The 20,075-nt window shown below is 37.2% G+C and overlaps 1 protein-coding gene across 1 annotated transcript; it reads left to right on the top strand.

Annotated features, from left to right (window-relative positions):
• Positions 1-6,823: 6,823 nt before the first annotated feature.
• LOC115979238 (F-box/LRR-repeat protein At5g63520-like) lies at positions 6,824-10,362 on the top strand. Its single transcript, XM_031101219.1, has 7 exons — positions 6,824-7,319; positions 7,462-7,575; positions 7,803-7,895; positions 8,060-8,212; positions 9,507-9,608; positions 9,715-9,754; positions 9,855-10,362. The coding sequence occupies exons 1-7, from the start codon at positions 7,032-7,034 to the stop codon at positions 9,941-9,943; spliced, it is 879 nt and encodes a 292-aa protein (XP_030957079.1). The 5' UTR covers positions 6,824-7,031; the 3' UTR covers positions 9,944-10,362.
• Positions 10,363-20,075: the final 9,713 nt, after the last annotated feature.

The following is a 20,075-nucleotide window of genomic DNA, read 5'->3' as shown; positions in this document are numbered from 1 at the left end:
ATATAAGTTTTTTGTTTAAATTTTGTTTTGTACCCTTGCTTTGTAGCGTAGTACTTGTTGATTAATGTTATGCATTTTCTTTAAGTACATCACTCTTGTGCCCTTTGTTAGATTTATATCCTTAATGCAATTACCTTGAGTTGTTGCATTAGTTGAGTGTTGGACATGCAGATGATACTTTGCATTGAGATTATTAGCTTGCATGTCCGGATGTTCATTCCTTGTGTGAATGAGCATTGTGGTCACTAATTATAATGATTGTTCATTTTTGGTCAAGTCATGGTTTATTGCTTAATTCCATTTTGCTTGATTGCATTGTGCTTACTCCATATGCATTACAAGTTTTCTGCATACAATGATCATATTGTGTTGTTATTTTTCAGGAGATACTTGTACTTATAGTTCAAGAGCTACATAGATTCTAGAGTTAGGTGTGAGTGAGTTTTGTTCAACTGTTCCCAACTCACATGTTAAGTCTAGAGTTTGTTTTAGGGTTTTGTCATGGAATAGCAAAAAGGGGAGATCGTAAGGTTGAATTTACTCAACTATTTTGTTGGCTTTATTTCGTGCCAAATTTTCTTGTAATTCAGCATTTAGAAACCCTATATTTAGGTGGGAATCATGTAAGGGTAGTGTGTGAGAGAGTGTGAAGAAAAGCTCAGAATTATGCAACGTAGCAAGGCCTCGCGACTGGATCTCGCAACTGGCTCGTGGCTGGCAAGTCGCCAGAAAAGTCACACGTGTGAAGCATATAGAGGAGCTGAAGAGTCACACCAGCTGTTGCACTACAGGACAAAAGTCCCAGGCTGGCCCAGTAGTTAGGTCGCGACTTGAACTCGCGACTCAGTCCAGTCACAAGGCCAAGTCGCCAGACCACTCTGTTTGGGAAAAACTGACCTTTCTCATTCCAAACACACACCAATATAAATACCCCTTATACCCACGAAATGTTGAGAGCTTCCAGAGAGAATTTTGAGAGAAAAACCCTAGAGAAAAAAAAGATTGACTCATCCATAATCTTCATCTTTTGATTCTCCAAATTTCTCTACTCTCACCCTCTCCATTGTTACATCCTTGAGAGATACATTGGTCAAAACCTTTTCTCACCATACTCATATTTTTGAGTAGGCTTTTTGGTGCTTGTGAAGCAGTTAGGAAGGAACCAATTGATATTGGTTGATGCTATGGATTATAGCGGAATCCGGTAAGCTAGAGAAGACAAAGGTTCGACGTAACCTCGTTGGAGCAAGAAGCTTGGAGGGCTTAGATGCACTGGGTAGATTAGTCTTGGAGGGTCACAACTCAAAAAAAGAATTAATTTTAAAATTTATATATGAGAAAGTTTATGGAGTATGGACACAACTTTTTGTGCCACAACACTAACATGTGCGGCTTTAAGTGATAGAGAAAAAACAATGGTTAAATCTAAAAGTGATAATTCCCCAATCACAATTGCACATGTAATCTTTTGACAAAGCTTGTGGTATATGAAAAATTGTTTATATAATATAATATTATTGAAGTAGTACCAACCACGTTCATAGACACATTAGTTTGTAAGTTTTTATGTAATAATATTTGCTATAACTTTACCCTTTTTTTTAATATATATTGATATAATGATCAGGTTTATTTCCAAACAAATTTTTATTTATTTTTTGTATAATTCAATGAATCATTAGCATTTTACTAATTAAAATGTTTTTAAATGAAACTTGAGCGCTCATATTTAGTGTTTTAGCTTATCAAACTTGTAAACATGAACATAATATAAGGTTCAACAACGTCACAAATTAAAAAGTACAAGACATTAACCTTTTGGAATGCAAGAAGTTGCAATTCCAACATGTTACCATAACTACACCAGCAGACAGCCTTAACGTTGATGGAATCCACGTGGGACGTTCATCTTAGATCACCATTACCAATGCCAATGTTGGAACAAGTGATGATTGCATCTCCATTAGTGATGGAACCCAAGATTTTACTGCTAACCAAGTAACTTGTGGACCTGGCCATGGTATCAGCATTGGAAGTCTTGGAAAGTACCAAAATGAACAACCTATTTTAAGAATTAGAGTAACTGGTGCCACACTTAGCAATACAGATAATGGTGTTAGAATCAAAACATGGCCTTCTTCCTCTTTTGGAGTTGCTTCCAATATACATTTTGAGGATGTTTTCATGAAAAATGTTGCCAATCCTATCATCATTGATCAAAACTACTACCCAAACAATCAGTGCTCAAACCAGGTTATTATAAATATCATAAATATATATACAAATTTTGATGTTAAAGGTTAAAAAAAGAAAAAACAATTACAAATACTAATATCAAATTCTTGGGTGTGCTCTTTTGTTTTGTTTTCAGTCTCCCTCTAAAGTTAAGATTAGCAATGATAGCTTCAAGAAAATTAGAGGCACTTCTTCGACAAAGGAAGCTATGAATCTTATTTGCACTAAGAGTGTACCATGCCAACAAGTGGTGCTTTCTGACATTGATCTCGCATACAAGGGAGGTGGAGGATCTACTACTTCCACTTGTACTAACATCTAGCCCGCAATTTCGAGCAAGCAAAACCCTCCTGCTTGTATCAACAAACATTAATGAAATGCTTCCCAAGTTGTTAAAATTAATGCAGAATGAACAAATACAATTTGCAAATAGGTTATTGAGGTTCTATTCTAAATAAAATCCCATCTAACATGTTCTCTTTTTCTTTATTTAAATGAAATTGGGGAATTTTTCTTAGTTATTTTTTGAGTTGTTTAAGTTCGGCCTTTTGCTGAAATCTGCTATGATCTGTAGTGTTGTTATAGATAGTAATTGTTTAGTTATTGCAATTGGGATCATTCTTAATAAAAATAAAAAATTTTATTCAACTCATACTAAATGCTTTTTATTCTTAAGTAATATTGTCCACCAATATTGTTAAGCATCTACTACCAATCCAATTTAGTACACAATCGAGTAAGTAAACAAAAAAAAATGAGCGAAATTTTTGGTTTCGGTGGTATTTCATTCATTTTTTAGGTTCCGGGGGTATTTTGGTCATTTTTAGGTTTTAGAGGTATTTCGGTCTTTTTTTAGGTTTAGGGGATATTTTGGTCATTTTAAGGTTTTAGAGGTATTTTGGTCATTTTTAATTTTATAGGGGGTATTTTGGTCATTTTTTAGGTGTAGGGGGGTATTTTGGTCATTTTAAATTTTCGGGGGGTATTTATGTCATTTTTCGGTTTAGGAGGTATTTTGGTAATTTTGGAGGTTTTATGGGTATTTTGGTCTTTTTAGTGGTTTTGGGTATTTTAGAGTTTGGTGATTTGTAAAAATGATACTTAGGTCAAATTGGGTACCTAGTTAAAACCCAATTAACATTAGTTTTAATTGGTTCTAGTTTTGGTTACTACTCATTTAACCCAATTAATAATTAGGTGAGTTTAGGTCGTATTTAAGTTGGTGGGTTTGGGTGGGAAAATGGGTTTGGGTTGATTTTTCCAACTCAACTCGACCCATGGACAGCCCTAGGCATTACCATCATCAACCAAAACCAAAAGCCCATTAAATAGTCTCTCTTTCACAGAGTCACTAACTACATGTCAATCCTTTTGTAAAAAAATATTTTGATGCTGCTAGATTTATCCATTTACCTTGTTACTCACACACTCAACACGTATCTATGCTACTTTTCATTGGAATCTAATTTGGAATTTAATTGGACTTTCTCTATGTTTGGGCTTTAAATACATATATATTAATGAATGTATCTCAAAATGCCCATTTTAGATGATGTGGCAGGGTGCCCAAAATAATGAGGATACCATATTAATATCTAACTGAAAATTGGCAAATTGGGCAATTATGTCATTTTAGATTATTAGATTAAGATTTGTGGACTTGTACAACTTTTTGTCATTCTTAAGGAAAGTGTTAATTTTTTTATGAGCTGTAGAGTAGTTTGAGGGCTTTGACAAGTTAGAAGTATTTGTATATTAGGAACCTCAAGTTGTAATGTTTGACAAGTTTGTGAAGGATATTAAGGATTTCAAAGCTTCTGTTTTGTGTTGTATATCCCCAGGATAGTACATTCCTGCTCCAAGCATATTTAGAGTCATGGGCATTAACTATCACTAAAGATTAGTTTTACCCCTCCAATCCCAACATGTCACATCATCATATCACATATTAAAAAATAAACACAACCACACTCAATCAATTCTAATACCCATTTGAAAATGCAACTTAATTGTATGTTTATTGAAATGTTATTATGTGTGATAGAATGAATTGAGTTTTAAGTAAAAAGCTGATGTGACAATCTTTTATTGTATGGTGTAAAACATGAGTTTTACACCCCCACCCTTACCAAATTCGAACTTATCCATCAATAAGAAGATGATAGTATTCTTTGTCATTGCACATCATATTTCTATTGGTGATTAGAGTCAAATCTTTTCCTTCGAAGAACATCTAGGGGCAAGCTCTAATTGTCAAATCTCTGATGCTACAATGGTGATGTTGGAGAGAGAGGGCAAATAGGAGGAGTAGATGTTGGAATGAGAAAGAAAGAGAACAAATAATGAGAGAGATTGTGAGAGTTTTTAATGGGAGGGGAGCTGGACTTGAGTACTTAAGTTTAAATCCAAAAATTTAAAATTCATCCTAAACTAGGGGTGATTGTTCAATTTTTTCTATAAACTACTATTGTTTTACAATTAATTCATAAAATTTTAAGAATCATTTAATATTACTCTTTTACAACTTTCTTTTAAAAATCAAGTAATTTTTGCAAAATTGCTTTTTTGTTTTTGAAAGAGTGATTCACCTATAGCTTGATGAATTAGTTGATTGAATATTGAGGACAAATGATACAAAAAAGAAAAAAAGAAAAAGAAAAAAAAAACGATAGAAAGATAATGATATGGTTTTGATCATAGATACTTAAATTAATGTTTTCTCTTTCTTTGAGAAAACATTAATTTTTTTTTGGAAATTATTGTGTTATATTGATTATGGCCATGTTTTAAAACCTAGATCGGTCAATGAATCGGTTTTGCATGTAATTCCCGATTTTTACCGGGTTTTTACCAGTTCTAGGTGGTTTTATTAGACTGAACTGGTATTCGGTTCTCGATTAAACCAGTCAGACTGGCTGGTTCGGTCTAGTTTTTAAAATCATGATTATGACATCATATTAGGTTTATATTGATACTTCATGGTGTGTTATGTGTGAAAATTCTATTGAATTACTGTTAATATGGTAATTATCACTGTTTTAAAAACCAAATCAGACCGGCATGTTCAACCAATTGAATCGAAAATTGGACCTAGAATTGGTCAGGTCAAAACTGAAAAAACTGGCAAAATAATAATTAAAAAAAAAAAAAGGGTCAAGAATTGGGTTAAATTGGAAACTAACCTGTTTTTTGATTCTTTGATTGGTTCAGTTTTTAAGACCATGGTAATAATTTTGAAATCTAGTTGATATGGCAATTATAGGAACATGATTGTAATCAAGAACGAGGTCCTTAAGTGTATTTTCATTACCCCACAACAATTACACAAAACAAAAATCTTTTCTTTTGAAACATCAAACCTAAATCAAATTCCATTTTCAAACCCTCAAAGCTAAACCCATGAACAATTACAAAGGAGGAACTTTTAGCCCAAAAAAAGGGGGGGAAATCTAATAAATAAATAAAAATAAAATAAAAGAGAAAAAGGGAGGATTGGTGGCTTGTGTTGGCTTGTGGTAGCTTGGGTAGTGGCGAGTGGTGGTTTGTGGAGAAGCTGTGGAGGAATAGTGTGGAGAGAAAGCTATGGGTTTGAAGAGAAGATAAAAATATGAGAAGAGAGAGAGAGAGAGAGAGAGAGTGGTTTGAGTTGATGAGACAAGACTCTAGTTGAGTCCTACACATGTGATTAAATTTACAAAAATGCCACCATAACTTATAATTCGTAATCCAAAAACATCAAAAATTTGGTTTCATTTTCCATCACTCTAACTCAGTTTTTTGAGTTATGAAGATGTAAATTGAGAATGAAAACTTAATTAAACAACACAATCTGATATGGGACCCAAGAAAAGTGAGTAATAAGTTATGAAAATTGAGTAATGAGTGATGAAAACTCTCTAAACCAAACAGGCCCTAAATGACTCGCCCAAAAATCAAGTTGGGAAGGAGGCAAAGAATAGGAAAGTAACCTACCCCTCTGCCATCCATACTTGAATACTCAAGGATTATATGCTAGTTTTATATTTAAATAAATTATATAAAATAAATTTTGCTAAAGTTTGACAGTTAAAAAAGAAAAAAAAAATCTATGATGTTGTAGATTGTTAATAGTTGGTAAAAAGTGAGGTTAATAGTAAATACATACGGAAACTGATAAAAACTTGTCAATTCAATAGCTAATAAAAGAAAAGTATTACATTCATAACATTTTCACACAACTTAGAATTAGTGTGGGTTTGAATCCATGTTTCCAAACCCACGTTTACGTTTTCTGCCGAAATTTTTTTTTTCAGCGCATGAATAGTAACATCACATGTGAGCACTGTGCAAGGGACAAAAGGTACTGTTCACGCATTGTTCATAGGTCCCACGGCACTGATCACCCAATTAAAAATTATTTTGTTATAGTATTTTCAGTTTTCAGTTTCAGTAAAAATAAGTTATATTCAAACGAATCTTTAGAATCTACCAATAATTTTTTTTTTTCATATTTACTTAATTACTTAAATTTTATTGGGAAAATGTTTGGAAAATAACATTTCTGCCGATAAAAATGTTGGGAAAACAAACGGCGGGTTATTGATAAAAGAAAACAAGTGGCGGGAATATGTATAGTTTATTTTGCTTTAGTGTGTGTTGTTACTTGTGTGGATTAGGTGTGAAAGTCAAATACGAGGACTTTGACAAGCACAGAGAGAGAGAGAGAGAGAGAGGTCTTCGTTCCTGCTATTACATACTCAAATCAAAAGCTTTTTATTTATTTATTTTTTAAAATTTCTTTAAAATTATTCGCAGCGATGGGTAAGGCATCGGCATCTTCATCGTCGTCGTCGAGGACGAGGAGCCAGACCAACAAAAGTAGTAAAACGCACCGTACTACTACATCAACATCTACATCTACATCTACATGTACAGTGTGGTTTGAGCTGATAAACGATGACGTATTGCAGAAGATTCTAGAGAAGCTACCGGCGTTATCGTTCGCATCGGCGGCGTGCGTTAGCAAAACCTGGAACCAACTCTGCAATCGCATCCTCTCTCGCCCTAAGATCTCTTCTGCTCTCTCTCTCAACCCTTCCCCTCATGTAATTTTACCAATCTACCCTTCCCTCTCTCTCTCACTTCTTCACACACAGCTTGAAATTATAATTGGATTTTTTTTAAAAAAAAAAAAAAATTAGTTTTGGTAATTGTGGCTGATTATTGTGTGTTAATAAAAATTGATAGATTGCTGTACAAGAGGTTTTTGATAAGGTGCTGTCGAAGCCGATTCGACCGCATTTCGCTATAGCAAATATTGGCAGCAGATTCAGACTCTTTGAGGCCTTTGGCTTTTGGCTTGTATGTTTCTACTTTCTACTTTCTACTTTTACCTTCCATCTTTGTTTCTGTTTCTATATTTCAAGGACGCAGCAGAAATAAAAATTTTTGTTTCAACAAATTTACACTTTTATCCTTCAAATCCATCTAATTTTTGTATATATATTTATTTATTTAAATTGGGAGGGAAATTGTGTTTTAGTCTTTATAAACTGTGAGGTAATTGTTTGCTAATGCTTATAATGCAGATAACAAAAAGATTGGGATCAAATACTCCGTTTATTATTTCTGTTGCTGGTGGAATAATTGGAAGGGATGCTCTTAACAATGAATTTAAAGAGGTTTACATCTCCTTCTTATTTGCTACTTTTTTGTTGATAAATTGTCATTTTTTTTTTCTTTTTGGGGGAAGCAAAAGGTAATGTTTTTGCTTTTGTTGAATTTTTTTTTTTATTACTTGAATGTTTTTTATTTTTAGTAATTTATTACTTAAATGTTAATGTAGGTCATGTGGGGAGATATTACTAGTGATTCAGATGATGAAGTTGGTGAGTATATAGAAGATATAAATGATGGCATTGTTTTGACAGTAGGTTATGTACCAGGATTAAAAGTTGAGGCTATGCCTAAGACTACCCCACTTCTACGAATAGTAAAGGTGACAAATTTGGCAATGCCAATTTTCTCTACTTGGGGTTTTACCGTAGAAATATTGATATTATATTAAACTAATATATAATGCACAAGTACATTTAAAAACAATCAATAATTATAGCCGTATATGAGTTCAAATTATGAATGGTGTTAGAGTTACAACTTACACATTTTTTAAGGCATGAATTTCTAAAATATGTAATATGGTTTCTCTCATATATATATACACACTAGGCTCATCACAAGTGTTTTGTGCGTGCAATAATTCTCTTTTTTTTTTATTTTTTTTTTTTGGATTAGTGTTATAATGTTTAAAAGTGATATATAAATAATCAACCGGTAAAGTCTCTTATGGTTGAATAAAAGATCTGGGGTTCATCGTCTACACCAAAAACTAATTGATGTCTTGATCTAATGATAAAGAGCTTTTATCAGGAGCAGACACCATAAGTTGAAACTTTCTAAAAAAAACCGTGTTTTTTTATTTTTATTTTTTATTTTAAGAAAGAGGTAAGATAACGTCAAATAATATTTAAAAATGAGATAATATAGTGTCCTAAGTTTTAGGCCAAATGGAGAAAATAAAGGAAAAAGCCTAAAACTTAGGAACATTATATTACTCTTTTAACCAAGTTGTGTTTTTTAATTTAAAATTATTTAACTAAAAGATAGGGGTATCTTAGAGAGTTTAAGAATTTGTGTGAGGATATTTTAGCAAGCAAAATGTTGAAACCCAAACTGAGAATCCTGCTACTATATATATATATATATAATTACGAATCTTATTGGATTTGGATTCTTCAACTTTTGTACCCAATAATTCACTTACCAAAAAATTTAAAAATTAGATAGGACATATGGGGCAAAATTGAACTCCAATTAAAATCCAATTTAAAATCTAATTGAATTTAGATTCTTCGATTTTTTTTACATAATAATTTATTTGACAAAAATTTAAAAATAAGATGAGACATGTGGTACAAAATTGGACTTCAATTTAAAATTTAATTAGACTTTCGCTGTGCTTTGGCTTTTAACTATATAGTATATACATAGATTAATGAATGTATCTCAAAATGCCCATTTTAGATGATGTGCAGGGTGCGCAAAATAATGAGGATACCATTTTCATTTCTGACAGAAAATTGGCCAATTGGGCAATTATGTCAGTTTAGATTATTAGATTAAGATTCGTGGACTTGTACAACTTTTTGTCATTCTTAAGGAAAGTGTTAAATTTTTTTATGAGCTCTAGAGCAGTTTGAGGGCTTTGACATTTAGAAGTATTTGTATATTAGGAACCTCAAGTGGCAATGTTTGACAAGTTTGTGAAGGATATTAAGGATTTCAAAGCTTCTGTTTCGCGTTGTATATCCCCAGCTGGGATCATAATGTCTGGAGTAAGTTCATCCTTCCATTTTGACTTTGAAAAAAAAAAATCATCATTTTATTTCTTTAGAAAAGTTTGTCCATGCGTTGCTAACTGTGATGTGAATGATGTGATAGGAAGGACCTGTGGACTTGAAACCTGTTATTGATTTGTTGGGTGAGTATTGATCTGCCTATCCAATTTTCATATATACATATATTATCTTGAATTAGACTTTCTTTTTGAGAGAAGGAAATTAATCTTTGTTTGGTATTAGGTAATGGATGGCTTCCTTTGGTCGATGAAAGATTTTTACTATTACCAATGACTTGGGGTAGAGTGATAAGTAGCAAGTTTGTGCTTTAGTTGATTACAACTTATTGCAAATTATGCCATGCCAAGGAAAACTGTCATTGTGGGTGATGAGAGAGGCCGCTTTCTAAATTCAATATAGAAGTGGGAATGAAACTAGCAATGTCTGGGGGAGTACAAAATACTTATCAGATGATGGAGCTGGAATATTCGCAAGGGATAGAGACAAGTCTAGTGGTATTTATTTTTGTGTTTATTTGTAAAGTACTCTTATGTTTTCTTATGTGTCCAATATGAATTGGTACAACATTTACTAACATTGATACCTCTTATATTATTATGAATTAATAGATTTATGGGTAATCTTGGGAAATAGAAATAAAAATATATGTACAATTAAGAGAGAAGAGGGGTGCTGTGCTTTGTGAAGCTCACCCTTTTCCTATTAATATCTGCCCTCGGTTTTGTTTTTATGTTTCCAATTTTCCATTGCTCTCTTATTATGTTCCTTGATATAAGAGTATTGACTACTAATATTTTACTAAGAAAGATGTCAATTTTTATATGCTTATTGCCTATAAAAAATTTCTTCAACTGATTCCATAGAGATTTGGAGAAAATTTGTCTTTGATCAAAGCTTGGATGTTCTCCTTTCGCTGTGTGCAGCGTGTTAGCTAGGAGGCCTTTATTAGAGAGAGGATTGTGTTGAAGAGCTGGTAATGGCAATTCAATAGGGATATGGAAGGATCACAATGCTAAAGTTTTGAATCTCATTGATAGGGATGTGCCATGGTGGAATGTTGAATCTTATTCATCATCAGGAGGATGAATCTCTAGTTCATACACTCAGGTTCTGTGCAGTGGCAGATGCTGTTTGTTGTCTCTACAATAAAATTTCAGATATGTGAGCGTGATTATGGTGATATGCGAGAATTATTTGATGATCTGATACAAAGATTAACCAAGGAAGATTTTGACCTGTTCGCAATTACAGCTTGGCATATTTTGGTTCAACAGCAGTAGCTATTTTTCTTGGTGAACAATTTGGAGATCCTTCAATGATGGTTCAAGATAGGATGAACCTGTTGCAGGACTTAGCTGCTAGTTAATCTTCTTGGGCTCCCTCAGTTATGGCTGATTTGATTGCAGACCAGATCAGATGGATACCTCTAACTTTAGGCAGACAAACCAAATTGGGCTCTACATTATAAGGCTTTGGATTTAATGGGTCTTGCTATTTTTATGAGATAAGATTCCCTCCCATCGAATCTTTCGATTCCCTCCAATTTTTATTTAGACTTAAGATATGTGGTATTTAAAAATTAAATAAAAAACTTGTCTGGCACATCCAGCTAGAAATGAGAGGTTTTCGGAAGATTCCCGGGGGTAGGGTGAAAGGTGCTAAAAGTTCAGGTCGCCACTACTTGCCTCATGCCTGGATTCTTTTGTGTATTGGTGCGTTGGAAACTATCGGGTTTTATGTGGACATTGGTATCTTTGATGTAGAAATTGAATAGGATGATAGCAAATCCATGCCTGTTGTGGATGGATCTTCCTTTGCAACCTAGGGCTGTTTGTTGGAGGAAATAAAAGAGCTAATGGAGCAACCTTGGTCTTGTGTTTTACGTTATACAAGCCGTTGACCCTTCCCTCGTACGATTTGAATTTTAATATTTTATTAAAGAATCATTTGCTTTCTTATTTATAAATATTACTAGCTAATCCGTGTTATGCTGAACCTACCTATTTGTGAGGTACACTAAATAATTTTATAAAATCTTAAATTGATTAAGAAATTACACCATTATATGATTTGCTTTTATATGACTTCAATTTGTGTTATAATTTAATGAAGAAGTCATTGTTTGAATGTGCAATAGTTTACAAAAAATTTGTTAGACAGTTTCAAATATTACAAAAAAATAACTCAAAAATTCAGATATTAAAACTTCTGAAAGACCAAAAAAATATTAAAGAATCAGATGATTCACTGCTTAGAAATTATGGAAACAAAACAAAATATATGACTAAATAATAGAGAAATATAAGAGAAAGATGGGTTACATTCAAAACATATTAAAGAATTAGATGATTCACTACTTAAAAATTATTGAAACAAAACAAAATATATATGACTAAATAATAGAGAAATATAAGAGAAAGATGGGTTACATTCAAAAAAATAATCCATGATTATAACTATTGAAAGGAATCAAAAGATTCAAAGCCTACAAATTATAGATAATATAGTTGTGTGTGTGTGTGTGTGTGATTACACAAATTCAGATGTTAAAACTTTCAAAATACCAAAAAATATATAATTAAACAATAAGTTATTGAAACAATTCAAAAAATATATGACTATTCAAAAGAGAAATATAAGAAATAAAAAAAAGTACACGATCTCATAAAGAAATAAGTTTTAAATTTTAACGGGCCTAAACTTTAAATGAACCTTATCAGCACATGGCCCATGCTAAAAAATGTTGAACAAGAGCCTACATTGAAATAATGAAAGTCATACATTCTCTTAATATATTTTGTATAAGCTTTCTGCCCAAGAAATTAACATACATTCATATCGTGAAGTGAAATAAAGACATATGAAGTAGCAGCAACCTTAAATTTCAATTATTGCAAGGTTTTTTATCTTGTAAAAAACGGCTAAAGAGAGTTTAGTGGTTCATGTACGAAAATTACTTTTTAAAAATTACATGAAAAACCATAATATATATATATATATATATATATATATATATCTATATTAACAAAGTAGAGGAGAAAAAAATAACAAAAGAATAACTCAGACCTCTACTAGGCTTTGAAAAAAAAATATTGGGGCTTGTACTACTTTTATAGTGTTCATGATTAACCTCGTAAATTTGGAAATAAATTATCAACGTTTGAGTTTGAGTTTAAGTTGGACTTATTAGAAAGATAAAGTTTCACTCTTTGCTAAGTTTGGACTAAATAAAAATAATTTTGTTTTAAAAAAATGATAATGATGAGTTTGAGTTTAAGTTTAAGTTGGACTTGTTAGAAAGATAGAGTTACACTCCTTGTTAAGTTTGAACTAAACAAAAATAATTTTATTTTTTAAAAAAATGATAATGATGTGGCAAGCTCTGGAGAGGTCAATAAAAAGTCAAAAACTTCGGTTATATATATATACAGGGGCGGAGGGAAGGTGGGGCGAGAGGGGGCAAATGCCCCCTCTGACGCCCCAAAAATTCTTAAGTACTAGTATTGTATATAGTACAAGTAATAATTATTAGTATACACAAGGATAATCAGCTTTTTTACATAAATATAATACTGTGTATTAGTTTCACAGGTAAACCCCATTTCACATTCCCACGGTCCATTGCAATTATTTTAGTAGAATAATGGGTCCCACCTTAAATAATATTATAATAAAATAAAACCACTTGTACAGCCTACTTCTCCACCACTATTTTCCTGAATAGAATTATGAGAAAAAAAATATTTACCTTCACTCACTAGTCACTAAAGCATCTCGAAAAAGTCGACGAACATAAATTTTTTTCCATTTTCTTGTCATAATTGTTACATGGCAAAGTGTGATTGTTGAAAAAAAAAATGGTGGGTTTATGTGTTAGTATTGGTTAACCACTCATAGTCTCTCATGTCAGGGTTTTGACAAAAAAATTATGAAATAATTTGTGATCTAGAACTACTCATAACACCTGCATTTCATATAACAAATTTTTCTTTCTTTACCAACATTTTTTAGTCTCAAGCCCAAGTTTTTTTACAAACCCAAATTTTAATTGTGGACAATTACATTTACATATAGTTGTTTATTTATTTTGTTATTAATATCAATTAATACATTTTCAATTTAATTTTACTCCAATCTTGACTTTTGATCTTGCCCCCCCCTAACCTAAAATCCTAGCTCCGCCACTGTATATATATATATATATATATATATTATATAAGTAGATCTATTTCTAAAAAGTATATATTTTTTTTAAAATTCTACAAAGTAATTGTTATTAAAAAGAAGTATTAAATAATAGTTAGCTAAATATATATATTAAGGCTTTTTTTTTAAGAGAGAATATAACAGATAAATTAGTGTCCGTTTGAGAATAACTTATTTAGTTTTTTTGCTGATTTTTTTTTTTGGTTAAAAGTGTGTTATGTGGCAAGCTCTGGGGAGGTCAATAAAAAGTCAAAAACTTCGGTTATATATATATATATATATATATATATATATATATGTAGGTCCGAGAGTTCTGCAATCCGGCCCAAACTCTATCTGGGCCCAGGGCCCGTGCCGAGGAGGTACCTTGCCGAAGACGAATGATCAGTGGCCGAGGTAGCAAGGGGAACAGCTGAGAACTTACCTTGTCCTCGGCATTCCCTAGCTTCAACAGGAAGACCAACACCCTGGTGTAGGCAATCCCCGAACAACCCCCTCAAGGGAATGTGAACGGAATGGGGCCCAAAGGGAAGCAGGGTGTGAACTCGGACCAAGGAAAGTGCGTCCCACCCCCTTCAGTAAATGCACCTGCCAATACCCAGAGCTGGTTAATGAGAAAAGACGTTTGGGCGGTGCAAACGTCGATCCATGCAACTAATAGAAAGTTAGACGGGACGGTTGATGGGATGGATACAGAAATAAGCTCCTGCCTGACCTACAAGTGGAGGGTCAGGATCAACTAAGACGGACTATATAATAAAAAGGAAGGTGTACCAATGGGGGGGTTAGGAAAAATGGCCAAAAACCAGAGCCTCCCAGCCCACCTCCAGGAGAAAGACTCCAGGGGTGTAGAAAAACTTAAACTGGTACGAACACCGCGAAAAACCCACCGCCTATCGATCAAGGCCTAGCCTTCCAAACCCACGCTCTACAAATGATGTTGTTAGGGGCCTTTTCACGTGCGAACCCGACACTGTTACTGTCCGCCACGAATCGCGTCCTTACAATTGGCGCCGTCTGTAGGAAAGGCTTGTGTGTTGGTATAGGAAGTGGGTCGATAGAGTTTCTTCGTTATATCTAACCGTTGGTCATAGAGTTCTAGTACAAAGTTCTGTTACGGACTACGTTTCTTGATTAGGGGCTTGGTTGAGGAGCTAACTCCCTTAAAGCCAAGGTCCCCCGTAAAGAGCAAACTAGGCACTGGGTAACGTTAACCGTATGGATAAACTCTAGGGGCTTGGCTGAGGAGCTAACTCCCCTAAAGCCAAGATCCCACACAAAGAGAAAACTAGGTTTTGGACAGAACCAAGGCATTGCATGGTCCACCGGACTCAAGCCTCTGGGGAAATCAACTACCTGGATGTGGAAAACTAGGTTTTGGACAGAATCAAGGCATTGCATGGTCCACCGGACTCAAGCCTCTGGGGAAACCAACTACTTGGATGTGGAAAACTAGGTTTTGGACAGAACCAAGGCATTGCATGGTCCACCGGACTCAAGCCTCTGGGGAAATCAACTACCTGGATGTGGAAAACTAGGTTTTGGACAGAACCAAGGCATTGCATGGTCCACCGGACTCAAGCCTCTGGGGAAACCAACTACCCGGATGTGGAAAACTAGGTTTTGGACAGAACCAAGGCATTGCATGGTCCATCGGACTCAAGCCTCTGGGGAAACCAACTACCTGGATGTGGAAAACTAGGTTTTGGATAGAACCAAGGCATTGCACGGTCCTCGGACTCAAGCCTACGGGGAAACCAACTACTTGGACGAGGAAAACTAGGTTTTTGGACAGAACCAAGGCATTGCATGGTCCTCGGACTCAAACCTATAGGGAAACCAACTACTTGGATGAGGAAAACCAGGCACTAAGCGAGTTTTAGCTATTATGCGTGACGTTAAAAATGGTGCTTATATCTTCGTAAGACGAAGGTTAGGAATAAATCTAAGGCCTTTGTGGGCGCAAGTAAATTAGGGTTCGGGGAACATGATGATGAATGTATTACATGCATAGCTATTTGTACATGTTAAAATAAATCAGCGCAGAGTTCATAAGCAAATAGTGCGCATCAACGAGGGCGGTTAACGATGCAATCAGAAGGAAAAAGGAAAAACAAGATTTCATATATACATGTTCAAGTGCTTGTAAACCATCAATAAATTAGGAAGTTTGTGAAAGGAAAAGAAACAAGTTAATCGTTCAAATAGAAACGAATACAAAAAGCCCAACGAAGGCTTCTACTTTTCTGCTTCTTTGTCGGTGACATTTTGGGAGATGGGAGCAGATTCAGCTTCGGTGCCTGGAAGGATGGTCCCTTCTGGGGAAGGCTGAACAGGACCAGCACTGGTACTCTGGGGAACCACAGCAAGGGAAGTGGCCTGTGGCGGCTCTGCAAGTATGGTGGGTTCCTCTGTATTAGGCACCTGAATGCCAACCACGGGCTCGGCAACCTCTTTAGGTGCCTCAGAATCCGTGTGCTGGGATATCACTGCCACATCCTGAAGTTCTCCTTCTTTGGGCGCCTTGCTAGAAGAACCGCTGGCCTGCAAGTCTTCCAACGGGGTGATCTCTTCCTCGGGTTGATCACGAGTAGCCGCGGGGCTGGTCGAAGTGGCCTCGCGGATGGCTGCCGGGTAGAATATGCTCTCCGCCTTCCACAAATCAAATGAGGCATCCACCCCAGCTCGCTTCAATGCTTCCTCCCAAACCTGGGAGCAATAAAACCTACACACACCAGGGATCTGCACCTTAAGGGTGGCTTGGGTCTCGGCTACTCCCATGTTGTAACCATCGTCCTCGGCCGTATTCTTGGCAGCTTCTGCCTCATTCCTGGCAAACTCGGCCTCCTGCTTTGCCCTTACGGCTTCATCACGGGCATATTCTGCCACTCCTTTCTCATGCAGAGCCGTGGTCAGCTGCTTATTTAAATCCTCGATCAGAGTTCTGGCTATTTGCAGCTGATCCTCGGCTTCAATTGCGCGCTTGGTTTGGTCCTTGGCCTGTTTTTGGGCACTGGCAAGGCCCGCCGAGACGTTATCCCTCTCGCGAGTGGTCATTGTTAAGTCATCCTTGACTTTGGCAAGTTCCTTTTCAGAAGCTTCGAGAGTCTTTGAGGCCGTTATGCGCCTCTTGCGTTCGTTCTCGGCCACCTTACTCCTGTCATGCACTTCTTCCTCCATCCTATAGGTTGCCTGGAGAGCCTGTCAAGAAAGATGAACGTGTAGTGAGTGACAAACTGGTGACGAGAATTAGTAAAGTGTTAGGTTTTAAGAAATCTTACCATGCCCAAGTATCTCTTAGTACTGAGAAAAACCTCCTGCATCCTCATTCTCTTCAGCTCTTCCATGTCATTAGGGAGTAGCATGGTTCTCCCTAATGCATCTACCACGTATCCACCCTCGCCGTCTCCAAGGTCCCTCAGAGAGGCAGTTTCCAGTAATGGACCCCCGTGAAGCATTGGGGCAGGAAGCCAGGCGCTCGGAAGGGATTGGGAATCAATTCCTTTTCCTTTGCCTTGAGAGGTTTGAACTGCGGGTCCTTTGCCTCTGCCTTGGGGTCCGGTCTTCGGTTGTTTTGTGGGCGGAGTCTCATCCTTCTCCTTAGGAGGTTGGGATTTTCCCTCGTCCACGATGTCCTTACCCTTGGGGCTCCTCTTTCTCTTGGAATCAGCACCTTCGGGTCGAGGAGACCGAGCTGGTTGGGAGGAGGTGGGAGGTTCGTAGCGGGTGGATTGTGGTTGGGACTTGGTGGAGGATGACCTGGTTTGGATTGTAAGGGGCCGAGCTGGTGGAAGAGGAGCATTGGGTTGTGGTGCCTCCTGGGTATCCTTCCCTGGTTGGTCCTCGAGGAGTTGGAGAAGGGGGGTTAAAGGTATTCTTTTGACTCCCATCTCGGCTTGAGAAAATGTGCCTATTAATGATAATTCCGCCTCGGACAAGGCTGGGTCACCTAGGTCACCAGGAGGGTCCTCGGATTGGTAGACTAAGTCAAATACCTCGAACCCTTCCTCCGGCTGATCTGGCTCACCTTCGTCCTCTGCTGCTTGATGAGACGAAGAGGGGCCCGCCAGGGGGATGTTCTTGGGGACAGCTGGCTCCTGCGAGATCAAAAATCCCTTCTCTACCACGGTAATTTTTGGAAGCCAAGGACGGCGGGCACTGATCACGTGCTTCGCGTCCCCGAACGACTTCTGAACCGGAGGGTACCCTAGTATTTTGTGAGCTGCACGGACTTGGCCATCACTGTCATTCACAAAAACTGCCGCTTGTAAAACGGTTTCCAAGTCTGCCCGATTGACTAAATGAAAATGCCGTTTATAGGCGCGTTCATCTACAAAAGCAACAAACATATATGCGTAATTAGTTATCGAAGGAAGTTAGGTTAGAGTGGTTTAAAGGGTTATCCCTCTTCCATTCCTAATACCCCACCTGGTTCTCCTTCTACTACGGGGCATGGATCGCCATCATGCCACTCCCCAGAGACGATAAGAAAATCCTTGTTCAGTCCCTTGTTGGAATCAGGGAGGCACTGGATCAACCGAATCCTATCATCCCTCGACCTCATGTAGTAGGTTTTTCCTTTCAATTTTTGGAGGTTATAACACCAGTTTACATCATGGTGGGTCAGTCTTAAACCCATCTTCTCGTTTAAAGCGTCCACACAACCCAAAATCCTAAGAACGTTGCCGGCGCACTGGGTAGGGGCTAAACGGAAATGCCTGAGGTAACCCCTTGTCACTGGTCCCATAGGGATTCTCATACCTCCCTCTACAAAGGCGAGGACGGGAATTACAACCGCGCCCGTCCCCCTCTTAATGTGTCATTCCCCCATTTTACAGTGTTCCAGCCTTACGTTGGGGGGAATCCTATAATCAACGATGAACTTATTCATCGCCTCTTCAGAATCGACCAACTTCCTCAATCTCAATTTAGCCGCCTTCGCCATTTACTAAAACAAACCTAACCCGCGACGGAAAAGAAATGGAGCTAAAGAGAAATAAATCCAGAAAAGAAAAAACGTGAGTTAATAGAGGTAGGGAACTTACATAAAAAGAGAATTACGCTTCGGATGGGCTATATGTGCTTGAGATAGACTTGAATTTGGGCGGAAGTTCGGATGAACCCTGGATACACGCACTAAAACTCTTAAGTATGGAACTGGAGAGACGGATCCATCTCCAAAAAATCTTTTATACTTTCTAGGGTAAACTGCACGCCCTTTTTCCCGCCCGAAGAGGCCAGGAGATCACCACCGTTCGATTTCCATCACACCGTTGAACGTGGGAAGCACCAAGCCGCCCGTATTTAATGAGGCCACGTTTCGCCTTCCAACGGCTCTAGGAACATGCCTTGGGCAGGTGAAAAACCTCGGGAATCGCTAGATGACAAGGATTGATAGGCATTGGCAGATCCATGATGTCATCAAAACCCTCCTATCCGTCCGTGGGGACGGATAGCAGGATTTTGAGTGGCTATTGTGGGTTCGAGAGTTCTGCAATCCGGCCCAAACTCTATCTGGGCCCAGGGCCCGTGCCGAGGAGGTACCTTGCCGAAGACGAATGATCAGTGGCCGAGGTAGCAAGGGGAACGGCTGAGAACTTACCCTGTCCTCGGCATTCCCTAGCTTCAACAGGAAGACCAACACCCTGGTGTAGGCAATCCCCGAACAGCCCCCTCAAGGGGATGTGAACGGAATGGGGCCCAAAGGGAAGCAGGGTGTGAACTCGGACCAAGGAAAGTGCGTCCCACCCCCTTCAGTAAATGCACCTGCCAATACCCAGAGCTGGTTAATGAGAAAAGACGTTTGAGCGGTGCAAACGTCGATCCATGCAACTAATAGAAAGTTAGACGGGACGGTTGATGGGATGGATACAGAAATAAGCTCCTGCCTGACCTACAAGTGGAGGGTCAGGATCAACCAAGACGGACTATATAATAAAAAGGAAGGTGTACCAATGGGGGGGTTGGGAAAAATGGCCAAAAACCAGAGCCTCCCAGCCCACCTCCAGGAGAAAGACTCCAGAGGTGTAGGAAAACTTAAACTGGTACGAACACCGCGAAAAACCCACCGCCTATCGATCAAGGCCTAGCCTTCCAAACCCACGCTCTACAAATGATGTTGTTAGGGGCCTTTTCACGTGCGAACCCGACACTGTTACGGTCCGCCACGAATCGCGTCCTTACAATATATATATATATATATTATATAAGTAGATCTATTTCTAAAAAGTATATTTT

This window comes from Quercus lobata, chromosome 3 (genome assembly GCF_001633185.2).
Source record: "Quercus lobata isolate SW786 chromosome 3, ValleyOak3.0 Primary Assembly, whole genome shotgun sequence".
Taxonomy (NCBI): Eukaryota; Viridiplantae; Streptophyta; class Magnoliopsida; order Fagales; family Fagaceae; genus Quercus; species Quercus lobata.
The sequence above is the reverse complement of the archived record's forward strand: the minus strand, read 5'-3'. Positions and strand labels throughout refer to the sequence as shown.

What these genes read in the sequence shown, in the direction of transcription:
- LOC115979238 (XM_031101219.1), top strand. Translation starts at nt 7,032, where the DNA reads ATGGGTAAGGCATCGGCATCTTCATCGTCGTCGTCGAGGACGAGGAGC. An exon ending in CTCTCAACCCTTCCCCTCAT is followed by an intron (nt 7,320 to 7,461) that starts GTAATTTTACCA and finishes AAAAATTGATAG; the next exon opens with ATTGCTGTACAAGAGGTTTT. An exon ending in CACTTCTACGAATAGTAAAG is followed by an intron (nt 8,213 to 9,506) that starts GTGACAAATTTG and finishes TTTGTATATTAG; the next exon opens with GAACCTCAAGTGGCAATGTT.